The sequence below is a fragment of the Pleurodeles waltl genome, chromosome 3_1, assembly GCF_031143425.1.
Source record: "Pleurodeles waltl isolate 20211129_DDA chromosome 3_1, aPleWal1.hap1.20221129, whole genome shotgun sequence".
NCBI classification, from domain to species: domain Eukaryota; kingdom Metazoa; phylum Chordata; class Amphibia; order Caudata; family Salamandridae; genus Pleurodeles; species Pleurodeles waltl.
The window spans coordinates 515088756-515113487 of NC_090440.1; the positions used below are offsets into that span (position 1 = coordinate 515088756).

The 24732-nt window shown below is 43.3% G+C and overlaps 1 protein-coding gene across 1 annotated transcript in view; it reads left to right on the forward strand.

Annotated features, from left to right (window-relative positions):
• The window catches only part of SYNM (synemin), a 97457-nt gene that overhangs the window by 28571 nt on the left and 44154 nt on the right, over window positions 1–24732 (forward strand). The window contains exons 2-3 of the mRNA XM_069222769.1: window positions 2558–2682; window positions 22418–22491. Coding sequence (XP_069078870.1) covers window positions 2558–2682; window positions 22418–22491 — 199 coding nt within the window. The remainder of the gene's footprint in view (window positions 1–2557; window positions 2683–22417; window positions 22492–24732) is intronic.

The window sequence follows — 24732 nt, forward strand, 5'->3', positions numbered from 1 at the left end:
TTTCCACCACGCCCCCTCCTCCCCGTCTCTTAGCTCGCCTTCCTCCAGACTGTCCTCGTCATAGTCCAGCTCACCCAGCATGTCCATCTCCTCGTCTAAAATTTCATGAAAGTCCCCAGGCCCCTCCCCCCGTCCCCGCCCCCCTACAGTCACCCGCTGCTCCCTTGCAGCAGCCTCCGCACCAGGTTGTCGCTCCCGCAGGCCTCCCATGGCGTAATGCGCAACACCCAATCCGCCACCGCTGCCTGCAGGAACCCCCTTGGTCGCACCATACTTCCCTTCGACGTTTGACCTCCGGCCGGCCGCGCTTGGCCCCGCCTTCGCTTCTTCCCGGTGTATTCGGGCCGCCCGAGACCCGCCCAGGTCCTGCCGCATCTCCTCCTTGCCCTGCCGCGGAAAAACCGAAACGCTGGTGAACTCCTCTCGCCCCACTCCCACAACCTGGCCAGCCTCCCTGTCTCTGACCTCCTCTGGACCTTCCTCCTCTACCTGTTCCCCACTCCAAACCCACCCAGTAGCCTCAGACCCTCCATCCTGCTCAACCTGAAATGCCCTGCCTCTTTTCCCATACGTACGGCGAGGGGGTAGTACGCGAAGCGTAATACCATCCTCCTCCACTCCCCAAACTTCTTCCCCCTCCCCATCCCCCTTCACCCTCCCCCCAAACCTCCTCTAGCTCCTCTCCCTCCCACCCCTCCCTCACCTCTTCCCTCTCCTCACCCTTCCCTTCACTCCATTCCAAGCTCCCCAGCCCCATCCTTCTCCCAATCCCCCCCACCGACCTTACCTGCCCCTCTTCTGCCATTCCTTTTTCCCGTGCTGCCGCCTTCCCTGACACAGGAATGACCTGCTCCTGGCCAAGGGCGGGGGCCCGCCCCAAAACCTCGCTCCCGGTCCTCACACCTGTGGCCCCCCCCTGCCCGTCACTAGGCCTCCTGAGCGCCGACACGCGCCCGCGCGACGCGGCCGTCCTGCCCTTAGCTGCAGCAGTTCTCGCTGCCATCACCAGAAACGGTCCTCTCCCCGAGAGGACCCGTCCACACCTACTAACGGGCGCCGCGGGTGCGCCCTCACCCGAGAGGTGTACGCGCCCCGCGGCGTTGCGACGCTTCGGGGAACCCCGGGCCACTACCCGGCGGTCCCCAAAAGACCGCGCACCTGCGCGCCGCCCTTCTCCCCGCGCCCGCAACCTCCCCCCACCCCTTCCACTCACCAATTGGCGGCTGGTCACTCCTAGGGGCTCCGAGCAGGCCAAAACCGCCGCCGCTACACCACCGGATGCCCGCCGCGGGGGTCGCGACGGGCTCCCAACTCGCCCTGGATGAGGTCGAGGCGCCCCGCCTCCCTCAACAGCCGAAGTGCCTCCTGCACCCTGGCGTCGGCTAACGGAACCCCCATGAGGCCAGGAAACCTTGGTAAGTGCCAAAACTTACTGAAACCCCTTGACTAAACGCTATAGTCGTTTCCTTGCCAGGAAACGTTATTTTTCTTTTTTTTTTTTAAACGCCACCCGCGACCAGACCGAAAAAACCTCCCCACCGCCTACTTCGTCGTCACCAACAAAATGGTGGCGACCCAAGAAAATGGCAGGTATAAATACCTGCTCACAAATAGCCCAAAAGGCGCCCAACGGCACCCGTGGGCCATTCCACTTCCCCAAACCTCCCGGGGGGGATACAGCCCCTTCGTGATCCCCCCCGGGACCTCCTTGTCCAACATTGCACCCTGGATTCATCTCTTATAATAACTTTTCATCGGTTTGATCCGTAATGAAGTTTAGGGTGATGTAATATTTTAACTTCACTTGTATAGGGAGTATGCGACTCTCAGAGCATCTGTATGCATGGTTTATGCCATTCTATTTTTTCATGTGTAGAAGTTACACATTAGTGTATTTAACCAGAAACGGCGCACAAGACGTTACATTTTTGAATTGTGAAAAAGTCTCAGTAGGTCTTCTGACTACCGGCCCAGTTATCTACTAAGTACACTTTAAAAGGAGAAGTGCCTCATTTTGAGCATGTCTAAAAAAAAAATTGTTGCAGTGAATTGAGGGATGTGTTTTGCGGTCAGTTCTGATTTAAAAAAAAACAGGAACTGTTGTTGCTCGTCAGTCTTATTACATTATACTTTTTTGTTGACTTACTTGTATGTTTATCCCACCTTAACCAAGTACAAAATTGCAAGGACACCCTCTTTTATCTTATCTTTTTGCAAAATGCTATTGTTCGAAACTTTTTGCGATATTTTGGAGAACATCTTGGGCATAAATGTCCAGAGTCGCATTCAGACTGCCAGGAACAATTTAAATGGTGGTGACTTAACAACGAGCCTGGGTACAATTTTATTTATCGCACAACTTTAACAGTGGGATTGGTGATAACCGGGCATAAAAAAAGGAAAAGGGGAGAGAATAGACCTGAAGATTGTTAATCTTGAAAACACGTTCTCCTATTAACACCTGTTATGTCATGATTTCATCGTAACACATATCTTGATATGTAATGCAGCAGTAACATTGAAACTGCCCCACCTAAAAGGAATTGTGTATCTTTAGATCTTGATTGAGTCCTTGGAGGATGAGAAGCAGACGCTTGCCCTGACCATCTCTGACCGCCTTAAGGACTACCATGAACTGATGCAGGCCAATACAGGGCTCAGCTTGGAAGTAGCAGCTTACCGGTAAGAATTTGGTTTGTAATTTATGTTCATGTATAACCAGTCTTCATACAGGTGGTTGTGCAGCAATGGACTGGCCTTAAGCGAAATCCAGAGGGTTCTTGACAGATGGCGTAGCTGAAAAAAGAACAAAGTTGAGGCATGTTAATATATTGCACTTAACATTTGGCTGTCTCCTTCCCTACGAGGATTCCAGAGATCCCAACCTGTCAGCAGTTCTCAAAGTTTTCACATGGACCTAGAAGGCCTCTGTTCCACTGACCTATTAATGGTCTGCCTCTGTCTGAAAAAATATGCCACCTGAACACATGCACAGGGGTTGAAAACAGCCTCCTACCCTTCGTAGAGAAACTCACCGCCTACAGAAGACTGGAGGCACTCAACAGAGTGTTATATGGAATTATTTAGTAAGATATGAAGACCTGGCTGTTACGTTTGTAAAATGTTTCTAAGAGTGCAAACTTTTACATTCTTCACCCTTTTTTGATGCAGTTGTGTGCTTCCTACGATGTGCTTTACAAGATGTCCCATTCATTCACCCACTCCAAGCATTCTGGATTGCTTGGCCAGTCCTGAAACCTTTGGTAGGATGAACGATGGCAAGCCATTAAGCTTAGAAGGAACCTAGGCCCATATTTTTTTTTAAATGGCACATCAGCTCTGATGCGAACCTTTTTCTGTGCCCCCTTAGTGGCACCTAACAATACCATGGTGCAACATATATATAATATGGTGCACCATGGCGGTCGTCCGCACAATAGTGTCAACATTTTTTACGCTATTGTGGCACTTTGCTACACTACCGTCAAAAATGTTGACGCTAGTCTAGCAAAGTGCATGGAGGTCCATAGGTTTCTATGGGAGGGTCACTTCAACGCCTGCCGCAGGGGTGAGGAAACACCCAAAATCTTTGAAACACCAAAAGCAATCAGCAGAAAGAGTCCTGGACAGTGACGATCAGCGGTACTGGGCCCGGATCGCCTTGAGTACTCTTGAATTTTCACGGTTTTTGTGTAACCCTCACCCTGGGCCTGCAGTCAGCCCTGTCGGCCGTCGCTCGCCCTGGATGCTCCTGGCTTTTCACAGATTTTAAATTTCTTTCTGCACAATTATAAGGTGTACTGTGTCCCTGTACCTGGATTTTGTGGGTGCAGGAACTGCAGGGTTGGTTTCACTGTCTTGATTTAAATCCCAAACGGAAATGGCTGCTTTACAGTCCGGATCCATCTTCACTGGCTATGCCCGTTCTCTAACCAATAATGCTTGACCCGTACCCCTTGTCATCCACCTCTGGACGCCTACACCCTGCACACGTCTTAGAGCAGGCGGTTCATGTCACATGCAACCTTCCATAATCAGGAAGATCATGCGGAATACCACCCAGTAATTCCCCTTTCTGAGGGGTTTGGCTGCAGATATTCCAAGTAGAGAGTTTGGAGTCAATCATTCTGGCCTTCCCTAATCTTCTCATGAAATTCTACAATAATCGAATTTGAGTTCTGAACATTTTGGAATACTAATGGCAATGAAATAAACGAAGCCTAACCTATGGCTGACTAAACCCTAGAAATAAATCCATGTGTTCATAATTGTGTGGGGGTGCACATACAGGTATTTTCTGGTCCTTGTGCCTGCTTAGAGCCTTAGGCTGGTGAAGACACCTGTACTCGTACACACTACACATTCACTCATTGTAAGTCGTTTTTTTCTAAATTTTACATTTTATTGCTTCATCCCTGTCTTCTGCAGGTTGCAACCGATCCTCTTCACAGAAAGCAGTAACATAGGAATGGCTTTTAAGTAACAGCCCCCCCCCCCCGCCCCACCAATGGAGAAGCACTGTATTGATATTTGCATGCTCTCAACCCTTTAGTTAACTGTTATTGGACATATATTGTTCCCAAAAACATAACAAAAATTTCAAAGATGAGGAGGCAGAAAGTATCAGGGAGCAGGTTAAGTGTGGCTCCTCTGCTGACACTTCCCTGAGCAAGTGGCGTTAAACTCAGATGCAGGTACAGGCAGCTTAGTGGGAAGAAGCAGAAAAGACGGCGAAGTCTTCAAGGCGTGAAGGAAAGTCAGAGGAATGTTAGGATGGTGGCTCTCATTAGTACAGGTACAATGAGATGCCAGAATGCCAGAAGATGCCAGAAGTAGACGGATGCTTAGGAGGCCCTACAATGTATACATGACAGTACGCTCTAAATAAGGCATACAGGACAACTGCCTATATTTAGCAGATGTCTTCTACAACTGTACTGAACAGTATCAATATCCGCCGACTAAATTTGCTCCACAACACACTCCTTCAGTTGGAGGAAATTCAATTAGTAGATTCTACTCCATATTTAAAGTTTCCTCCAGAAACTGCAAAATTTGTAATTCCCTACAATTTGTTAGTAAAACCCCAAATGTTTCAAGCAAGAAGGGCAATGATTAGTACTAAAATAGAGCAGTGAACGAATGTCTCTAATAATTGTTGCCAATGTGCTCCAGCCATCTAAGAATATTGCTGACTTGTTTATCCTTGAATAACATGCCAATAAAGTTGTTTATAACAAATAATAGCAGGCAATGACTTAGCAGCAGATCTACAAAGGAGCAGGCATGGCCAAGATACCAAGCAACAATCAGTGCTGGAATAGCATACCATATTGTTGAAACAAACAGGCAAAGTTGTTAGTACAGGTATCTTGATAAACAGGCAATGATTGGCACTCAAACAGCAGGAAGGGTTTCTGCCGCAATCATTCAAAGGCGCAAGCAAAGACTGATCCCTGTGTATGTGGCAGACAGTACCCGCGTTACAGGAAAAGCCCATGGGTGTGAAAGTCACGCAACATGTAAGAGACCTTTTGTAACACCTCGCTTTCAGAGGGCGAAGGATATATCTCCTTGGGACAGGCACGTGCATCAGAGGGGTATCCAGTAGTAGCAAGTTGAGTGTGGATGCATGTTTGTCGAGCAAGAGTGCCTGATGCTGCCACTGCCTCTTCCACAGCACTCACCATCTTACAGTGGAACTCCAGTCAGATCTTGACAGGAAGAAAATGCATTCCAAAGAATTTTGGTTTAAAAGCTTCAAACTCCCAGGTGTAAAAGCCTTAATTATGGCTCTCGTGCGATTCAAATAGTGCACCATAAACAAGGCAAGACTTTGAAGTGATTTGAACAGAAAGATGCATCATTTGCAGAATGGATGTGGTGTATCCTCTGTACAGGATAATGAATGACACATCACTCGTGATTTTTCGTCCACCCACCGGGGTCCATCAGTCAGTATGACCTGATCTGGTGTGTTTTGTCCTTTCACTAGTGAGACTTCCTTTGAGGTACTATATCCCCACGAGTAATACTTCTCGTCTGTAGTATTCCTTCTACTGACTAGTGAGACCTCATGCAGGGCACTGTGTTGGAAATTATTAAACACTCACCTGGGGCATTGTGTCCATCCAATAGTGTGACCTCATCTGTGGTGTTGTGCCCGTACCTTAGTGAGTTTGGGTTTGGGGTATTGTATTTACCCATTAGTGAGACTTCACCTGATGTGTCTATTGACGTGGAGACCTCATCTAGGGTATAGTGAGGCTAAATTAGTGAGACCTGACCTTGGGTATTGTATTATTGAGGAATCCTCATCTGGTGTACTGTCCCCTCCCATTGGTAGTGGCACCTCACATAGAGTGTCGGTGGTCTGGCTTGGGGCAGTATGGCAAGGCGGAGGGCTCCTAGGCAAGGGGTAGAGTCAAGGTGGCAAACGTTAGAACTTTGTCGAATGGTAATTGCAGTAGTAACATGAGTTGGGAGCCAGGGGGCCAGTGCAGTAGGCACTAGCGAGTACGAATGAATTTGTTGTACATACAATAATCTCTTATTACGTCCAGAAAACACCTTTTTGCCCAAGTAGGGTTTCAATGTTACTTTAGTGCATATAAAATAGCATCCCACGCAGGTTTCATGTTTGCGCACATTATAAATGCCAAATAAATAGCACTGAAAACTCTTTTCCTAGTCTGGAAATGTTGCACAAGACATATTAAATCCTCTTCAGTCATCCAGCAATGTGTTTTCTGTGTCATTGACCTGACAAGAACAGCAAGATATCCAACATTGTTATAAAAAAATTAAATGCTCCGCACAGTCTGGTCTTGAAAATCCCGTGAACTGTAGACGTTTCAAAAATCCAGTCACAACTACAACGTCTCAAACTGAAAATGTTCCCTCGAAGTTATGGAAACAAGTCGTACTTCACAGAACTTGGTCTGGTGCCTGATTGTTGCTCTAAAAATTGTAGCTGCTCAGCTTTAGGGCCTCAGTTTGTGCTAGTGGTTACCTTCATTGGGAGCACCAGGCACAGACAGTTCTGTGCGACCTTACACTGTGGAAAGTTTGGCAGTTAGCTCATACACAAAAGAGAACATAACAATGAAATGCATTGTTGCAACTTTAAAATGGCCACTGTATGTTATGTCATGTCATGATATGTTATGTGTGTTTGTTAAGCTCACTGTATGTAACCTGTGAGGGTATCCAGCAGGAAACACGGAATGCTCCTGTGCCAGAAAATCCAGAGGCCTAGATAAAATGCCAATATTCAATTTAGACACCAGCAATCCCTCCAAAATGACAGTGGCTTAATCAGAACCGGATCCATTGCATTCCAAAATGTATTTCAATTTATTTATTTATTTATGTTATATGTTTGGAAGCCATTTTGCCATAGATACACTTGGTCCATAAGAATAAATACCACAAATAATATGGTGTTAATGCTGAGATAGGGTGATACCTGTTTGTGAGTATCTGAGGTGCGAGAAAGTAGTGTCTTGTAGCTTGGCTGGTAGAATACCCTCTGGTGGCCACTAGTCACTGGCCTTCATGACTAAAAAGCATAACATTAATTTTCAGATGAATCCCAATCATACTTAGATCCGTCACTGTTTAGAGAGTGAACCTGAAAGCCAAGCATGTATCACACATTGACCAGAAAATAGCCATGAATTGGCGCAACAGTGGCTAGACCATATTTGTGATTGTATGAGAGTGGTTAGACCATATCTATGGTTGTATGAAACAATGGCAAGATAATCTCTATGGTTGGATGAAACACTAGCCGACCATATCTATGACTGGATAAAGGAATGGCTAAACCAAAACTGTGATTAGATGGAAAAGTACCATAAATGTCCCATTACCCCCACAATTGAGGTTTTGCTTCTAGATGGTGAGGAGGATAAGATGTAACCATTCACCTGGCCTGCACCCATGGCACCAGCTCGACACTGAATAAAAACGTAGAAAATTGGGGAAACGTGCTGGCTCAGATATACTGTTTCCTCCAAACTAAATGTAAAGTTCCAGGGTTGGAAATTTTAATTGTCTTTGCTGTGAAATGTATTTCCTCTCCTATAAAGTACTTGGTGTGTAGCTTACCAGATCCTCATCCATGACACACCTTGACCAATGGAATATACTCTACAAGGTTTTGCCAAAAATGTATTGCTAGATTACCATGAGTCCAACATCTCATCAAAAAATCACAAGACCTTAGGAAGCCTGCCATAAACGTATTCAGTGGTACTCAGTAGCATGCAGGATTACATTTAAAAACATCATACACAATGGACCAGACATTCAGGACCAAGAAGTAATAAGATTTATGCATCACTGTTTTGTGAGGTTTTCAATTCTACAGAAAGAAAACTATAACAAGGTAGTATTTTGGAAATCATGCCTTATTGTGATTATAATTGACTTATGTATGACCTTGATTTCGTTATTGTTGTTTTTTGTATTTTGCATGTATTTCCTTTTCATGTAGTACTCCATAATAAAAAAATGCTTAAAAAGTAATAATAATGTCATTTGCTGCTCCCAGAAAGCTACGTGATGTTTTCTGCTCAATAAAAAAGATGAGGGAATTTTCATCATATTGCGTCAAGTCAAAAAAGAATTACCATAATTGCAAAGCTCATGTTTACAATTGGTTTTGACCACAAAAGGCTGTTTTACTACAGTACAGAGTGGATCGAGAATGCAATCCTAGATCTGATTGATTTGCTGTCTGGTGGTTGTTTTCGGTACCAATATTTTCTGACGCGTTTACCTGGATTCTGCACTGCATAAGGATGGGATGGGAATGGCGCCTGCATTCTGTGCTAGGATTTTCTTGCATAGTCCCAGTGATCAGGAAATTCACATTCTTCTCATGCCATCCGAACTCATTGAATCGTGCAATACTGTGAACCATGGATGATCTAGCTTTACCATAGGGTCACGGTATTCATGGTGCTAGAGGTCATCTGGCGAATTTCTCTTGTAAACCACGAATCATCTTAGAACAAGTAATCAGTCAGAAGACAAGTCGGAAAGCCAGCGGCTTGAGATAAGGAAGCTATTGGATCTTAGTATTGTGGGCTGTGGAGCAAGAGCAGACCTTCTTGGTCCCCTGTTCTTGTCAGCCTGTCATCTGATTCGTGCAACGGTCTATTTACCTGTTTTGTTTGTCTTTCCACCATGGTCGTATAGAGTGCACTGTCACTCGCAATTACAATTTCATGCACTTTTATGGGAGAGAGGTGGGAGTTTTGACGGCTTGCCAAACGAGACCTTGACATGCACTCACTTGAAAGTTCCCTATTCAGTTACTTTCTTCTGATCTTTTGTTGATTTTTTCTTGAGAATTGATTTAGGCCATCCGTACATTGGAGGTAAGTGAGAGCTTCTGGCCAGTGGTCCTCACAATGCATGAACTGTTCAATGGGGTTCGTAGGATGTTTTATGCGTCCACAGATTGATAAAAACAGAGTTCTACTAATTTTGCCATCTGACTGTATCTGTATGCTGTATAAGTGTGATGATGATGATGTTGAAAAACAAGTAACAAGAAAGAGGGAACTCTACGGTTTAAAGATTTGACAGATTAAGATGCAAGAGCGAGAAAGAGACCGTAGAGGGAGCAGGTAAAGAAGCCTTGGTTATAAAAGTAAAGAATGTGGGTTGTGAAGTGAAAGTTACCTGGGAACTCATGAAGGTAGAGCCAGAATCCTCCCTTCACGTAGCTGATGAGCAGACAGGAAAGTGGAAAACAGTGGGGATCTACACAAGAAGATCAGTGGTGTAGGGGTTGATCAGGGCATGGAGAAGGCAAAAAGTGCAGGAAATACTTTGGGAAGATTGAAGGACAGGGAGGGCATGGAAGCAAAGACTGGGGAAATTAGTATAGAAAAGTCCAGGAAATACCTGAAGGGATTGTAAAATAAATGTGGAAGTCAGGAAGATAGAAAGGGCAGGTTTTACAAACAAAAGTTGAACAGAACATAGATGAGAAGTATAAGCAATGTGGGAATGTGATAAAAGGAAACATGAAAGGAGATTCCAAGGCTAAGGACAGAGGATGAATCTGATATGGAGGGAAGGGAGAAGATAGAAAAAAAGAGTGACCAAGGGGGGGTAGATGGGTGAGGACAAGGAAAATTTCAATTTTGGAGATATTATGATTCATGGAGCACTCGGACATGCAAAGCTGATTTGCAGTCAGTCAAACAGCAGGTGAGTGCTTTGAAATGTATAAAATAAGTGAAGAAGAGAACGATATGGAATATCACCAAAAACAATTATAAAGGAGCTGAGGGTTGGGTTAAAATTTAAAGCATAAATCTACAGGGGCGTCATGAAGAAATTGATGGATAAGAGTAAAGGTCAAAGTCATTGTGCTTACAATGGGCCAGATGTACGAAATACTTATTTTGCATTTTCTAAACAGCGACTCCTTCGAACTCGCTATTTAGGAAATGCAACATGGTATGTTCAAAAAATAGGGATTCCCTAATAACGATTCCTACAGTGTAGGAATCGCTATTAGGAAATCGATATTTAGGTAATACCAAACTGTTTGTTCCTATGGGCCTAAAGGCCATGGGTATGAATGGTTTAGCATTTACTAATTTGCAATTTCTTATTAAGCCTCCTCTTGCTGCACCCCGAAAAAAGTAGTGCATATGTAAAGAGTACAGATGCCCTAGGGGCAAGTGCTTTATTGCACTTTTAATAAAGCATTTTGGGTGTTTGTTTTTAAATTTTACATAGTTACCATCGACTTGAAGTCAATGGTAATTGCATTTCCTAAATGCTCAGTTTTGCATTTAGGAAATGCTTTGTACATTTGCCAAGAAATCTCAAATTGGAAAACCCTATTTGCGATTTCCTATTTAGGGAATCGGGATTTCCTGTTTAGGTAACCGCAGAATACGATTCCCTGAAGGCCTTAGCACATAGGAAAGGCTGTTTTGCTTTTCTTAACAGATCGAAATGGCAATTCGGCACTTTAAGAAAAGCAATAGGCCTTTGTACATCTGGCCCTAAGAGTGGTTAGATAGGTTGTAAGAGAGTTATTGAGGGACAGTCCTAAAGATTCCCCTGATGGGGCGAGTTTAAGTTAGAAATGAACATGGGCGTCAATTCACCAAAATGCCAGGGGGAGCAGAAGTGACATCATGTGCCCTTTGACCTTTACTTTCAGTCACAGACACATACTACACATACAGACAAATTCACACTTACACACACAGACTCACATAAACACACTCCCACCCACAAGCACACACACAACATACATTTAAAATCATTTGTACTTACATCAGCTGTCATGAGAGGGCATATTCACCTTTTTATTATACTAACAGTGAGTAATATTTTATTATTCACTATTAGTGTAATAAAGAATTGAGCGAAAACAAAGAGAGCGGAGCCCCAGTTGACGTCCATAGGAACCAGCTGCCACTGTGCTTCTGGCACTGAATTTGACACTTTTGAAGCCAGGGGTCACAAAGGCAGTGCCATGGGTCGCAAAGGGCAAGCCAGGGGTCATAGCTGCTACCTCTGATGACCCCTAAATGGCGTCCATGGAAATGGATAACAAACTATATCAACCCTTTCAGAGCAAAAAGAAAACGAAGAAGAAAGCAGAAAAGGATTTAACACAGTAAGAGGAGGTGAGGAGGGATGGAGAACAGAGCAGTTTCCATGGATCCTACCAAATAAAGATCTAAGATTGTGCATTAGGAATAGTGGACAGCAATAAATGGGCCACGTGCTTAAGGAGTTCGGAAGATATTTTTTCCTTAAGAGGTTTTTAAATAACATCTCTTAAAACAAGGTTATTTTTTGATAGTTCAAAAAGTAAAATGCTTGTGGGCGGAGATGAGTGCCTTGCAGTGGCGGCTGCCGCAATTCTCAAGGGGGAGAGGGGAATGGTGAGGGAGAGGGTAGAGGGACGGGAGGAGTGGCTGAGAGGGAATTAAAAATACTTTAAACATTTATTTACCTCTTTCCATCAGCTCTGCCGCCACCTGCCGCCTCGATCCTCTTCTGGTGCTCCAGCACTCACTGCTGGGACACCATTACAGGCTCCCCACAATATTGACGCTTCTTACATGCTATTCATGCTATAGCATGTAAGCAGTGTCAGGAGTGGTCTGAGCGGCTCAGGCACAAGCCTGGGGTCTGTGCAGTTTCTCCAGCCCCACTGTGTATGCAGCCGGGTTGGAGAAACCTATGTGCGCATGTGTGTTTGGAAACACATGTACAGTTAGCGCACTTTCCCCTCTTCTCCCTTCCCACCTCCCACAGCCCAGCCCGCCCCTCCCTGCACTGCTAAGTCAGAAGCAGAAAAATAAAACAATAGAAAACTATTTTTTTATTTTTCTGCTTCTGGCACAGCCAGTGGGGTGAGGCTCCTTCGCCATAAGAAGTAGCCGCCCTGTGCCTTGTCAACAAACACTCGTTTACCAAGGTAATGTTGCCCACAGACTCTTAGGGAAGTGTTCCAGGGCCAGACATAGGGTTTGTTTTGGAAAATTAACCTTTCACAACTAATGGAAGAATTTTACTCTGAATTGGATTTGGATTCACCAGATGGCTGGATGTCGCTGTGGCACCGTAGTTCCTGTGCTTTGTTAAATTGTTGTAGTCTTGTACTTTAATCCGGCTAGGTCGAAAGGCATCAAAACCGCAACTTTCAGAATGCATTTCTTTGTTAAATGAAAAATGAGAACTAAAAGACCGGAGTGAAGATGATATGGTCACCATGCCTGTTCTGCCCTGTCCCTGCCCATATCCTGTTTTGGGAAGTCATCTGCCCCGTTTATGTTGTGTATGAATCTTCACCAGGGCTCATGTCTTCCTTGGATGGTGCCCGCAATTGTTAATGAAATTAAAGGAAGCTTCCCCTTTAATCACACACATTGTACCACGCACAATAGAAAGCCGAGCTGGATCCAGATCCCCCTGGACCGCCTCATAACTTATTTTCGGCTGTAATATTTGCAGCTCTGAGCTTGGCTTGCTTGCGAGCCGCTGCCCTTTGCCATATACAATGCCTTTCTGGGAGCTTATTTTTAGTGACTTCATGCATTGCTCTAGCAACTGAACAACTGTTTTGCTAACAGTAAAAGTATCCACATTCCCATCTTCCATCTGCACAGGACTTTAACTCTTCACGTGCTCTTGTAGCCTGGGTTCTCATCCAGCTCTGCGAAGTGCTTACAATTAATTCTGGTGTGGATTTACTTTAGGAGCCGATTTTTACACAAGGAATGATAGGCAATAGTTTTACTCTTTGTATACAGAAAGTTTCCCTAAGCTTTACTAAGTCAGAAAATTGGCTCCGCAAGCAGTAGTGCAAGAATCCCTTACTCACCGAGCATGTAAACACCCCCCCCCACACACGCGCGCGCGCACACACACACGCCCCTCCCCCCCACACACACACTCTCTCAATAGGGAAGGGAAGCTTGCCTCAAACACACAGAGCAGGTACAACACAGGCAGTTGCGTGCAGAATTCTCCCACATGCAGCACACTCAGCAGTGCGTGGCGTCCTCCTGCTCACTTAAACACACACCCACGCACTGCACATACAGTGGTATTGCAGGCTTATTTCACGCAGAACAGGTACACTACTGGCGGTAACCGTGAGAGTTTCGCTCATACAGAGAGTGGCAGGCAGCCCACCTAAAGAGTGGGGAAATAGTGAAAGAGGGTGGCAGTGGAGTACGAAAGAGTTTGTAGTGAAAACGTTTGAGTCTCTATAATAATGTTATTGTAGAACTCTACTGTCTCTTGTAGTCCTATACTGTCTTGAAAGTTGTATTATTAAAACTAAATATTGGTTATAGAAATTAAAGAAATATTAAAATGTGTAGTATAGATTGTATGGTGGAAGAGAAAATCAGGAAAAAGTGTGTTTTAAGTTTCGAAGTTATACCAGATTATACCGTTTACCAGTTATCTTGAAGGTATGTGATATTGTTATCAATTAATATAGCTGTTTGCACATTTATGTTCACCTTGGGTGTCCAGATGACATGATTTTCGAGTGTAAATTTAATGTGGAATTCACAGAAGCATAGTTTCACACACATAAACTGATTTATTCACATTTAAAATCACGCCTATGTAGTGTGACCTATCATAGGGAGTAAAAAATATTTTATTAGAGACGAGTGTGAATTTCAGGGCATTGATACTATAGAAAGTTGGGGAACACCTACAAACTGGTGAGTTTTTAGGTTTTCTCAAACAGTTTCATGACCCTGTCCAACTGGGGTTATGGTTGGAAATTTACACCTGTCAAGAGCAGGATTAAATCCATATCCAGGGTGGGAATGGGGAGGGACCAAGCCCAACAAGAACAGCCACAAAATGTGTGGGGGAAGAGATTTTAGGATGGAAAATATCTTCCTTGTGGAAAATAATACAAAAATATGCATGTTTGCTTAGATTTACAAACATTTAAATACACACGTGTAAATGCCGAGGTTGTAAATTAGCAAATGGAGTTACAATTGTTCTAACTTTCTAAGAAAACTCCAATAATTTCATGTGTATCAATACAAGTAAATTTTTTTATTTAAATCAGATGTAGGATCAAATTTAAATCGAGATGGAAGGATGTAATAAACCGTGTGGGTACTTGGCCCGGTGTGAACTGATGAGTATATGAGAGGGATAATGGCCCATATCTGTGTTTCTGTGTTCATTGGTTGAAAAACTAATTTCCATCCGGCTGCAAGATTGGCACTGCAGCCGAGTAAGTTCAGAAATACTTTGCACACCTGGCAATTGTGTCTTAGTCCAGATACATCAGTGGTTGTGCACTTTCTGTTGTGTAACTCATGACATACCATCTCCTAGAATGCATTACCTTGTTGAAATAAAGCCCAAACTGAAAACTTTACATTTAGTAACTCTTAGTAAGCTCAGCATTATACTACTTAGAGAGAGACAGTCCATCATAAATAGTATTATGGCGCTAAAGAGGAAACACTGCATAAATACACATTTCCCTCTCCTCTTTCAGAGAATAAGACCCTCTGTGCAAATAACTATGGTCAATTGAATGTCAACAAATATTACCAGATGTCTTAGAATATTATTATCTTATTAAGTAGGAAGTGTCAACTTCTTTCGTTGGCAGCATTTTTTTAAAATGAAGAAAAAGATGGTTGTCGACTTGTCGTGGATAGCTGATGCCCTTATCTTTTAAAGCTGCAAGAAGTGGGAGATTGCATCAGAACATTAGATAATTACCATAGCAAACTGTGGTCTGCTCTGTTGTTGTGCTTTGCATAGGAGCAGTTGCAAATCTGCTGCCTTCCTGACAGGTTTCCATTTTCTAACTTTATTTATTTCTGTTTTTAAGTGTGGTGAGGGGCCATGACTCGCAAGTGGCGAAGCCTCGAGAAAGTCATAATGCTCGTCCTTTCCGATAACATTGTTAATGATTTGCATATTATACGCTGTGTATTCGCGTATATGGTTTATGTCACTGGTACATAGCCTATGGTCCATGAACTCCCAGGAGACTGTGATGCCTATACATTGGGTCTGCAAATATTTAGAAAATTAAATATTATTAGCTGATTAAGGGCCTGACTGGGAAATTGACAGACAGGTTACTCCGTCACAATAGTGACTGATATCTCGTCTGCCGAAATCTAAATCCCATAATATCATATGGGATTTAGATTTTGGTGGACGGGATATCAGTTACTGTTGTGACAGAGTAACCCATCTGCCAATTTCTCAATCAGGTCCTTAGTACACATAAAAGCAAAATTGAAAATATTCAATTTTAAAACACTCTGTAAATGTGAAGACATTTTAAGTTGGATGCTAAAACTTAAGTTTGAATCTTTATCTTGGTTTATGGGAACAGCATTTTAATTAACCAGTTTTACTACACAAAACTAAACATTACACGTACGTAGTTTGCACCGATTTGTTTTACAAACTGACAGCTGACAGAAAGTGAGGTTTTAGGAGACAAATTGCTATTGAATCTGATGTCTGTGGTTTATGTATTTTAAGTTGTTAATGGGTACATTAAATTAATGCAGTATTTTCTCTATATAGTCTTTAATGTAAAGTTTTTGATTCCTTGAGTTAATTCCTTTTTTTCTATTGTTTGGAAACAATTTAATTAAGCTTGATTGTAATTTTCTTTCAAGATCAAATGAATAGTAGTTTGATCCGTTGTTGCGGGGCCCCTAAAAGGAGTGGGGACCATAGGCCGGTGCCTACTTTGCCTATTTGGTAACCGACCCTGAATGGAAGCTTGCACTACTGCCTATGGTGAAAGATTCAATATTTGGAAGCGGGAGCATCCCTGAATATCATGTTTGTGTTCTGCTGCCTTTGATTTTTAGCGCCAAAAAATACTCTTTAGCATTCACTCCTACACATATAGCATGGTATATCGAATGGAAGGATCAGCATAAAAATGAAGGCTGCTGGTTTAAATGAACGACTAGAATCATGCAAAAGAAAAAGTAATAATTTACAGTTATTTCAAGATGTGAGTAATTTGCAAATTAAATAAAGAAAAAATATCAACATTAAGTTGACGAAATAACATGAAACATAAAATAAACTCAGTTTGTCTAAATTTTTTAAGAAAGTGGTTTTATAAAAGCACAAATGTGAATTTGAGAATCGTGTCACAGGATTGATCTTGCTGTATTAACTATCGAAACAAACTTAAATGTATTATTTCTTAGTAATTATGTGTCGGAGTTCTATATTGTATCTTGGTGCTAAGCTGAAAGAGAAAAGGCCAGACAGAAAACATTGCTACCCTGCTAAAGATATTTCTTTTCACTTTGGCTTTTTCTTCTTGTTGGAAGGTTAATTTAGATCCTTATTATGATGAATTCCGTACCATGTTGGAGCCAACTGTGATGAAAGTTTGAGTATTTTTATTTTTAAACTGTGTGATGAACGTTTAAGAACTTTAAAAAAAAACTGTGCTGAAGGTTTAACTGTTTAAAAAAAAAACTAACGAAAGTTTAAGAGCTTTTAAAAACTGTGATCAAAGTTTAATAGTTCTTTAAAAAAAATTGACAAGACAATAATGGGATAAGGAGACCTTTGTCAGGATGTCTGTACCTAGAATCTTGCAGATGTGATAAGTCTCAGAAATAGCAGCCACTAAACAGGTGTTAGTAGCTCCTCCCGTTGATCTTGCCTCTCTTTCCCAGTCTTTCTCTCATGTCTTCGTTGGTCATACATTTTTCCTTTGCCTGCTATGTTTCTTTTAGGTAATTCAGCTGCAATCATGTCTAGTTGCTCTTGTCACTGTTCATCAGCAGCCATGCTCGGTTTAATTTGATAACAGACACATGTAGGTGATCTTGCTGGAGCTTGCCATTACCTATCTCGGGGAGATCTTTGTTCATTCAAGCAACAGTCATGTGGTTTATCACGTTGCTGCTTATGGCTAGTGCATCTTTGTGTATTTCATGAGCAGCTTGTCTGAGTTATATAATGGTGTGATTAGGCATCCCCAGCCGCCATGCCTTGTTCTTTTGCAGTCTACAATTAAACCCATTTCTGTCGACCATGATACAGGATTGGGACAGCCCAGTTTTGTTGAAACTAGAAATTATGTTGGCATTAGTTGTGTTTTATGTGCTTGACCCATTATATGGGACCTATTCCTATATACAATAGTGCCCTGAATCAGAGTCAGTTGTGTTGCTCCACTATTACTCTAGTCAGTAGACATGCAGTTATTCATAGCCCTTAAAGAGAATTCAGAGGTGACAAGGCCAGACAGATCGTCTGAGAAACAGACAGACAGATAGATGGACAGACAAAGAGAGAAACAGACTGATAGTTATAAACTCAACATTGTTCGCTCACACAGAAATGTTATGGGTTGGTTCTTGGCCATAACATTGCAGTTTGTGACTTCATGAAAGGATGCTGCAATTATATGATTTTTATTCATGCAAGAGTTCACCAAACAAATGTATACAGTGCACATATCATTACCTTCAGGAGTGCAATGAATGGAACACACTGTTGTCTAGATTATTCACTCTACCACAGTGGCTGGTCCATTAGGGTGTGTGGTACTCTGCCACACCACTTCCCAGTCTGCGGGTCAATCTTCACTCATTTTCAGCAAACGTAACTGCGGTGAAGGGAGCGGCAGTGGTTGTAGCTCCCTTCACAGCAGTGAAACCCCTTACAAGGGGGCAGGTATCTCTAAATACAGGTGGCTGCCCTGCAGCAGGGTGGCAGAGGTGCTGGGGTTTTGTCATTGCTCAGACCATTTCTCTGTCACTGCTATCAAGAGAGATAAGGGTGGGGCCTGGTGGCAGTGCTCAGCTCCTACGGGAGTGTCCTTACATTGCACGGAGTCTTGTACTGACAGGGCCCTTAAAAACACCACTACGACACCTGGGGGTAAATTCCCTTGTAAGACAGCAGAGCATGTAAAGATCTCACATCCTTTGTGATAGGTGATCCGCTGCCTGCTGTCTTCAAATTCTATTCAAAGCCCCCGACCTGCGTCCCTTGGCATCACTTTCCAGAGCCCTGAGCCTTAAAGATAATGGTTTTCTGGTTGTCTACCAGCACGCGATATGGCAATTTACCACCCCAGACCAGTAGAGGGCCTGCTACAAGGTAAGTAAAATCAGGACTCAGTGGGCATTTCAGACCTGTGGGCCCTGTGCCACAGAAGCTGCTGCGACAATGGAAGCTACGCCCCTGTATATATGTATCTGTGTGTACAGTCATGTGTGTACGCAACTGTATCTAAACACACTTGTGTCTATGTGTGTTTCTTTTATTGTGTGTATGGTTCTTTGTATCTCCCTGTACATATGTGTCTATAGTATTTGTTTGTGTGAGTGCCTGGGCCTTTGATGGCCATCCCTGCATATACTATGCACCCTTGGCTTCTGGTGGGAACCCCTGGAGTTTTATTCTTGCTGCTCGTCGAAATCTTTGGTATAAGATGGGCATCCTAAACGTCTAGGTGGACTCCCTGGTATATGGGTGGCATTCCTGGCATGCAGTGTGCACCCCTGGCAACTATTGGGCTTCCTTAGTAAGTGATGGGGTTCCCAATATGGCATAATTGGCATATGGTAGACATCCTGTTCAAATTTCTTGAATCCTGGCATCTGAGTCGTCTCTTTGGAACATGTTGTTCATCAATGATTAGCATCTCTGGCATCTAGTGGGCATGCCTGACTTATTGTGGATGGCCCAGGGCATCAGTGGCAAATGATGCCCACACATGGGCATGTGAAACACTACATGGGCAAGAGAAGCAATACATGCACTTGTGAAGATGAACCAAGGGACCAAAGGTATTCATGGCACATGATGGTGCGTCATAAAAATAGCTGGGAAAAGCAATATCTGTGATTCGGTGTCTGAATCATAGGAGAGAGGCCCTACCATATGTGAGAAGCTGGTATCATGGGATTTAAATCATGTGTTTAATCACTGACAACAGGGCTTTGGGTTCGAAGTAGTTTATTTTTTTAGAAAAAATATTTTGTTTAGGTAAACATTAATTTGATAGCCAAAAATGAAAAGCTAGTGTTGATGGCAAGATTATGTTCTAAAATGAACGCCCATAAGACCCTGCTGCTCTATCAGCATGTAAACTAAGGGATAGCTCTGCTGTCCGAAGCCTGAGTCTGTGAGATTTAGGTACTAATCATATTCCCAAACGGATCCATCCCAGTGGATTTTCAGCCATATGCTACGCCCATGTATATCTTGTGTGTGGAAGAGACATGGAAGAATAAGCATTGGCAAAGCCAATCTGTTTTGCCGAGGGTAAATGAAAGGGACATTTATTTGACATTTTTGATGGATTTGGTCCTTACAGGTGACAGTAACTGGCGTCTTGCATCACATTACATTTACACATTTTCTTAAAAACTCTGTTATATATTGGAGCAGAAGCACATGCTGCCACAGAATGTGCTCTGTGAAGACTGTGTCACTGAGAAATGCGCACACATGGTACCAATGTAGTGCAAAAAGGCAGCCACGTTTCCTTCAGAATCTGTCTTAATGGTTTAGACCTTTCTCACAAAGTTAATATTAAATGCTTAATGTTTAAGCGTTGCTAAAAACGCAAAGCAATTTTAAGAGAAATGCGTAAATCCTGGGAATTGTACCTGTGGCCCCAGTATAAGTATATGCAAATCACAGGCTCCACAGCAACACTAAAGATACACTGTTAGTTTAAGAGCCTCACAGGATGTACCTGAAGTAAAAACAGAGTCAATATACTTGAGCTACTTGGTGCTCATAGATCTGCACCCAACAGGAGGAGGGGACAGTGGTGGTAGCATCACGGGGCAATCGGAGCTCACACAGGTACATTGTTTACAGATTTGTTAGGGAACAGAGGAATGCTAATGTAAGAACATGACATACGCGATTGGCTTGGACAGTGCTGGACTGGCTATGTTAGGTACGGAAAATACTTTTCTATATTTCCACAATGGCCACTGAGTTGCATGATGAAATGTGTTGCGTCATCATTTCATGTAGCCGCCACTTAGCATGATGCAACATGATGACACAATGCACGACATACAATGTGGTGGCCATTTCTGAACTATAGAAAACTTCGTTTTCTACTCATCACAGACAGCCACAGTGTTGCAGATGCGACATAACAAGACAACACCCGTTGCATCACGGAACGCAGCAGCCACCTTGAAAGTGTAGAAAACAATATTATCTATAACTTTAACATTGCCGGTCTTCATCATTGGCTTTGTCAATGTTGGTGGATTTATAAGGCATTGATTGGCAAATATCTGGAGCAGCAGTAAGAAAGTAAAGAGAGGGCAGCAGGAGAGAATACTATTCTGAAGAAGATGGAGCGAGTGTGGATCAGAAGCAACAGGAGAAAGACAGGCGATGGAATAAACAAACAAAAAAATCAGATGATAGAGCAAGTGGGGATCTTGAGCCATCAGAAGGAAGGGAAAAGGGAATTGAAGAGAAGAACAACAGACCATGTATATAGACTGCTAAAAAACAAACAATATGTAAAGCTGGAGAGAGGAATAAATGCTCCCCTCAAGTCAACTATGTAAAGATACACCACAATCAATCAAAAAGCATAATAGAGAGGAAAGCAGCGAGTCTAAAGCAGAACACTGAAAAGACAATAATGCCATTCAATGAAAGAACCTAAAGTACTTGGGAAAGTATGGGATTTTTTTATAATGCTTCCCGCAAACGACAGCAAAAGCTGCCTGCAGTAGGCTGTAAAATAGGGATGTGTAAGTTTTAACTGCCTGTAAAATCTGTTGCTTTTTGGCGAATTTCTATGGGATTTAGGGGGTCATTCTGACCCTGGCGGCCGGTGGCCGCCAGGGCCACCGACCACGGGAGCACCGCCAACAGGCTGGCGGTGCTCCCGAGGGCATTCTGACCGCGGCGGTTCAGCCACGGTCAGAAAGGGTAAACCGGCGTTCTCCCGCCGGTTTACCACTGCCCTTCAGAATCCTCCATGGCTGCGGAGCGCGCTCCGCAGCCATGGGGATTCTGACACCCCCTACCGCCATCCTGTTCCTGGCGGGTCTCCCGCCAGGAACAGGATGGCGGTAGGGGGTGCCGCGGGGCCCCTGGGGGCCCCTGCAGTGCCCATGCCCATGGCATGGGCACTGCAGGGGCCCCCGTAAGAGGGCCCCGCAAAGTATTTCAGTGTCTGCTAAGCAGACACTGAAATACGCGACGGGTGCAACTGCACCCGTCGCACCCCTGCAACTACACCGGCTCAATTCTGAGCCAGCGTCCTCGTTGCAGGGGCATTTCCTCTGGGCCGGCGGGCGCTCTTTTGGAGAGCGTCCGCCGGCCCAGAGGAAATGTCTGAATGGCCGCCGCGGTCTTTTGACCACGGTGCGGTCATTCAGCGGCGGTACCTTGGCGGACGGCCTCCGCCGTCCGCCAAGGTCAAAATGACCCCCTAAGTCTGTAACCAGCACCATTTTCATGTTATTTTTCAAACTCTCTTTCGAGTGAGAATCAACAAACACACTGGTAAAGCCAGCCGCAAACTGTGTCATTGAAATGTTGGAATCATTCCAGAGGAACCATCTCTAAAATCTGGAGTTTTGTATCCAGTTTCTTATAAATTGTACAAATTGTGCTGTACCGTTTGGCTTTATTTTTTCCCAAAAATATATGTCGATTAAACTCTAATCGTCTAAATATAGGATGCTTGAGAATTCGCAATAATGTCCTCTGTTCATTAGACCTGAATGGCAGCAACATTTTATCACCTTGAAGAAGAAAGTAGAATTTAAGGTCGTATGTTGATTCTGAAAAATAGACAATTATTTTATGTCAGGCTTGATATTTCTTTTGTTAAGTATACTTGTTAAATGTGCATTTTTTATGACAGGGCTTTGCTGGAAGGTGAAACTAACAAGGGAATGTTCACATGGACAGAAGAACAAATAAGAAAAATACCCCAAGGTACAGTTATTATTTATGTATCAGCAATGTAAACTCAGTATGGTACTGCTACTACTTGTTTTGAGTCAAAATCAGTCAACTCGTTTTTAAGAATATAATGAGAGAGAGAAAAACTGTGCAGCATTTCTCATTTTGTGCAAAGAAAGTATTCAATATTTGACAATGAGCTGTTGTGTTGTATCTATTATTATATGTGAAAAGCATATGCCGTTAATAGATATTTTTTATTCATCACCGTCAGTCGGCCAAGTGCTGTCCTTTGTGAATCATAAACATATCAGTATTAATTCCTATCCGGAAAACAGAGCGTTAACTTTAATGCCAACGCTAAGCCCAGTGGTCTTATCCCCTAGAGTGGGTGGCTGTAAACAGAGGTCACTATACGACCCTAAAAATGGTAGGCAGGATAGGTTCACATTGCACAATTTAGTGGCGCTGACTTAAATGTCCATGAAGGTGTAAAAGAATGGGGCAGTGCCCCTGCATTAAGCATTTGCATACTTCTTCACAGCCTTGGATAAGGGCTACTGAGTGCGTTTGTGGGCTAGTTAGATGCATGCGGTATTCCACCTCCTTGATTAGCACTGATATTTGTACTGCATAGTGTACTGGGAGAGCGGTCTGTCAAGATAAGTTAGAAATGCAATGCGAACAGCATGTCTGAAGGCATTGGTGTGTGTTGCACCCCCTCCTATTCAATCTACATATTTTTGACATGGGTGAGATCTTGTGGGGCGGCATCCCCCAAACTTGACAATGAGAATATCTCAGTTCTTCATTTTGCATCCAACACAGTTGGGGAAAGTATCTTTTATACCCGGAATCTTTGGCATTAGAAAACAATTATAGTTTTCTATATGTATACGCCATTCAGGAGTTATCTTAGATAGACTCTCTTATTGCAACATATACAGGAAACATTTACTCTGCTCTGGCGCAGGGCACCCCTTTGAGTATTTACAAAGGGAGTAAAATGTTGGACATTATAGAAGCAGGTCTCTGATGAGTTCCTTCGGAGTATTACTTGAAAAGCCATTCAGTGGAAGTTTAGTCTGACCAGGTCAAAAGCCAGCAGTTTTGCTAGGAATCATTTTTAGGTTGAGCATAGCAGCGTGCAAGCTCTGCTCTTCTCGACATGTAATCTATTCTGTGAGCTTTGAACACGCCCATAACTTTTATTCATTCCTAGGCCTGCCTTTAAAAAATTCCTCGAGTGTTGTTGGTAAATGCTTTTGTTTGCCCCACCTTAAGGCAGTTTTTTTACCACTTTGGAGACTGACCCTGTACATGGATTATTGCAAGATCAGGAAGGTACCTTAGTGTGGTGCACTTTTCTTTTGCCTCACTCATGGCGGTATGTTGTTTCTTCATCTTCCTTGGTTTTGGTCACCTTGATGTTTCTTTGCAATGTCTGCAAGGGCTTTTTTATTTAGTCCCCTTTGTTGCATTTTTTTGTAGCATGAACTGGACACAAAGGTAGTGAGGTGCTTTTGTTTTGCAGTTTTATATAGCACAGCGCCTTGATACAATGGTATTACAGCACTTTACGTGAGCACTGGTTGTAACACAAGAACACATTCAATTTTAGTAGCAAGGGGAGTTTAAGTGATTTGCCCAGAATTACAGGATGTTGAGCTGGCGCCGAGACTTGAACCGTATTCCCCATCTCCAAGGTCGTCAGCGCTGGCCCTTACCCCACATCCTCTTCCCTAGGGTTCTTTGTCTGGTGCGTGTTGGAGCAGTCTGGTAACAACTCTTTTTTTTATACAGCACCTGGTAATACAGGTTCTGCCATTTCATAGCGCTGCAAAGCAGGTGCCATTCTTAACAAAATCGATATAAATCATTTTCATCGACCTTGCAGAGATGAAGAGGTGAAAAAGCTATGTCAGGATTGTAATCTGTGACATTCCCGTTTTGTCAAGACCTCTGCAGTGGGTGCATTAACCAACTGACTTCAGTAGAGCTTAACACTAGGCAATAGCACGTGCTCTTGATAACCTCTGGAGGTTCACCAACCAAGCACATAGGTTAGCTCTAAGTAAGAAGATGGCGAAAGGTGTTGTCTCCAAAATGGTGGAAAAGTAGTCGTGACTCCAGACCCAAACACTTCACGGCCTCAAGCTTGATAGCAAAAAGCATCTAGCCTTTGAAGGTAAACTGGACCTTTTCATATAGAGTTCAGTTAGCACAAACTTGATCCAAAGTTATTACAGTGCTTTACATGAGCACCAATTACAT